The sequence below is a fragment of the Protopterus annectens genome, chromosome 1.part0 (genome assembly GCF_019279795.1).
Source record: "Protopterus annectens isolate FY-2018-M chromosome 1.part0, PAN1.0, whole genome shotgun sequence".
Lineage (NCBI taxonomy): Eukaryota > Metazoa > Chordata > Ceratodontiformes > Protopteridae > Protopterus > Protopterus annectens.
Window position 1 is genome coordinate 585466875 of NC_056725.1, and position 3083 is coordinate 585469957.

The 3083-nt window shown below is 44.4% G+C and overlaps 1 protein-coding gene across 1 annotated transcript in view; it reads right to left on the reverse strand.

The window, feature by feature from the left end:
• Window positions 1–1969, reverse strand: part of TGFB2 (transforming growth factor beta 2) — a 903020-nt gene extending 901051 nt beyond the window's left edge. Inside the window, exon 1 of the mRNA XM_044061434.1 lies at window positions 388–1969. Coding sequence (XP_043917369.1) covers window positions 388–748 — 361 coding nt within the window. The 5' untranslated portion in view covers window positions 749–1969. The remainder of the gene's footprint in view (window positions 1–387) is intronic.
• Between the last annotated feature and the right edge of the window lie 1114 nt (window positions 1970–3083).

Genomic DNA, 3083 nt, shown 5'->3' on the forward strand with positions numbered 1-3083 from the left:
TAACTGATAACCTCATAAAATGAACTCTGACTTCTAAACACCAAAAGTGTTTTTTGTTTGTTTTTGGAGGGGGGGGGGGGCAAAATGATTATTTTATATTCTGCCCTGAAGCACTGCATCCACATTACAGGTGTTGAACAACTTACTGAATGCCGTTTTCTTTTCTTTTTTTTTCAATAATAGCTTCACATAAATGGGGTACCCTAACCTTTCCTCAAAGATGGATATTGGCTACTGCATGTTCTACCTAACTTGTTCGTTTTTTGTTCAGGGCACCCGGAGAAACTGAATATTACCAGGGGCAGATTAACACAACAACAACACTTTTTTGAGCAAGCCCTGCAATGATACGGGTAAAACATTAAGGTTGAAGTGGTGGACACTTACTGTCGTTAGGATTTTGCTGGCTCTTCATATCGATTTTGTAGACCTCCTTGGCATAGTACTCCTCATCACTTCGCTCTCGTTCACAAGTGGCGGCCCTCTCGTTGGCTTTTTCCTGCAACAGGTCCCGGGTGCTGTTGTAGATGGCGATGACGTCCGCTGGCACTTCCTCCGGCTCAAGGAACTGCTCCGGTGGACTCGATAACTTCAATTTGCTCAAGATTTGGCCTCTTATGGCCTCGATGCGCTTTTTCATGAACTGGTCCATACCCAGGGCACTGCAGGTCGACAGGCTGAGTACCCCAGCTGAGGCCAGGTGCAGCGTCAGCAGGAGGCGCAACACGATGTAGCAAGGCAGCTGCATGGCGGGGTCTGTGGAATCAAGGGCTACAGCAGTCAGCCGCTGCAGCAGTGGCTGCACAAGAGGTGCAGAAAGGACACTAATTAAATAACCGAGGAGAACTATACAAACAATCCAAAGGGGTTCAAGGATGTAAACAGAATTAAAGAAGGCATAAACTTTAAGTCTAGTTTTCTAGAAATAGAAAGGAAAAGCATGCCACCTCAACAAACATAGTACTTCTGCCAAAAATACATTTTGGTGTAATATTGATACATACAACTCTAATTGTGCATCCAAAACGTTTCTGTTATTTTTTTTTTTGCTTACTTTTATACGCGTCACTGCTTGCAATGCAAATACCTAGAAATACCTCAGGGGGTTCTACAGAGAATGATTTTATAGCTCTGCTGAGGACAGTGACTTTAAGTTATTTTTACTGGAGGCGAACCCCTGATGTCAATGATCCCGAGTAAGCGCAGGGGGACCGAAACCAAAAGCGGCGCCCTGCAGGGCTGGCATTGCACAGCGGGTCTCGAGGACAAGTTGGTGAGGTAGTAGCGGCAGCTGCAGAAGCTCCTCCGTGGGAGCGCGAGGACGTGCAAGTCCCTGCTGTCCGGGCATCAGCGGCCCGCGCGCACACCGGGGCTTTCTCGAGCGTTTGACAGTCCAGCAGCCTGTGCAGCCAGCGGTCCCTCCTTCACCACTACTAAGTATGCATTGCTCACAGTGCTGTGCCTTCACTCCTTTCTTTGCTCGCTGGCTAGAAGTTCTCACTGGCTGTTTCCAGGCACCCTCACTCACTCCTTCTCTGCACAAGTCAAGGAATCCAAGTGATAACAGAGGTTTTCTTGTTCACGTGCCAGCAGGAGCACTCCGGTGTTTCCCCTCGGATAGATATCTAGAGTGCTTGTACGACGGGATGTTTTTTTTTCAGCTTCACTTAATGTAAACTCGTACAGTCAAAATACACTTGTTTCAGGCGAACACATAGTTTTACCAGAATCTTTCCACCTTTCAGTGTAGTAGCAGCAAACCTATATCCCTCTGTCTGTCCACTGGTTGCCCTCTCTTTCTTCCTTCTGTTCCTCTCCCTCTCTTGTCTTTCTCACGTTCTATCTCTCTGTCTCTCCCCTCTTAGTCCTAACCCCCCAGGCTCTGGTATAGAACCCTTGCCAGCAGATAACATCACGCCTGTGCTAGGCAGGGGAGAGAGATTTATAAGGTCTCCCGCAACCACGTGTTAGCCTTCAAGAAAGTGACGTTGCGACTACATAGAATTCAGCTGCCGAAAGGTATTTATTAATAATGTTCTGTGTGCCAGGGAACCAAATTTTATTTCCAGCAGGGTCCTAAAGCCCGGTACTGTTGCTGAAGTCAGAACTTAAAGCTAACTTACTTGCTAGCCATCTGCCACATGGGCATACTTTATTCAGGCTATTACCAGCGTCTAAACTCGGGGGTTGATCAAGGTAACCCAATACAAAGTGCGTGTAACTCTACAAAGCGCTTAATTGTCTCTAATTTTGCAAAACATCCTTGATGTCGACGCGTATGTCTGTCCTGTTCATCGTATGTTTTATTTTCTGGTATATTAGCACTGAGGGCCACACAGTCAGTCAATAATGCTAGAAAAGAGGTTTATACTTCTTATTGTCTAGAAATTATTGTTTGATACAAAACTATTCTATTAACGTTTTAAGTGATGTCGAGTAATAGTTAAAAACTATTCTGACATGAGCCGTTATCGCCCCCCCCCCCCCCAATTATTTTTGTTTGTCCAGAGTTTTTGAGCAAATAGGTTGAGCTGTATGGGTTCAACATGCTGTAAGATGAATGCTTGTTAGATTCGATTGTTAAACTAACGTCTCATCCCAGTGAGGATAGCGGCATATCCACAACGTAGGCATTGCATGCGTTAAGTAAACCACCCAGCTAAGCACAATACTTATATAAACCAAGGATGACATTTAGGCACCATATAAACAGAAAAGTTCTATCGGGGAAAGCCTTAAACAACAAAACATACAACACATTATCCAATATCGAAGTTCGAATTATTATTTTTACCTGTATGGAGTTTCTCTCTTTGCATCATACTGACAACTTTTAAAGGGTGGAATTGATAGCTTTTGTACGTTTTATATGGTGTCACTAGTGTGCCCCACTGTATTTCCTTTGACTTTTTAATCCAACATGACCTGCTTCTTCTTGTGCTGATGTGACTGAGCACTGCTTATCCGGGGTGTCATATATCTCAACCACTTAGCACACGAAATCTGAACAAACCAAAAATAATTCGGGGAGTGACAGAAAGCCTAAAATCACGGACAGATATTAAATATTGTTTCTATATGCT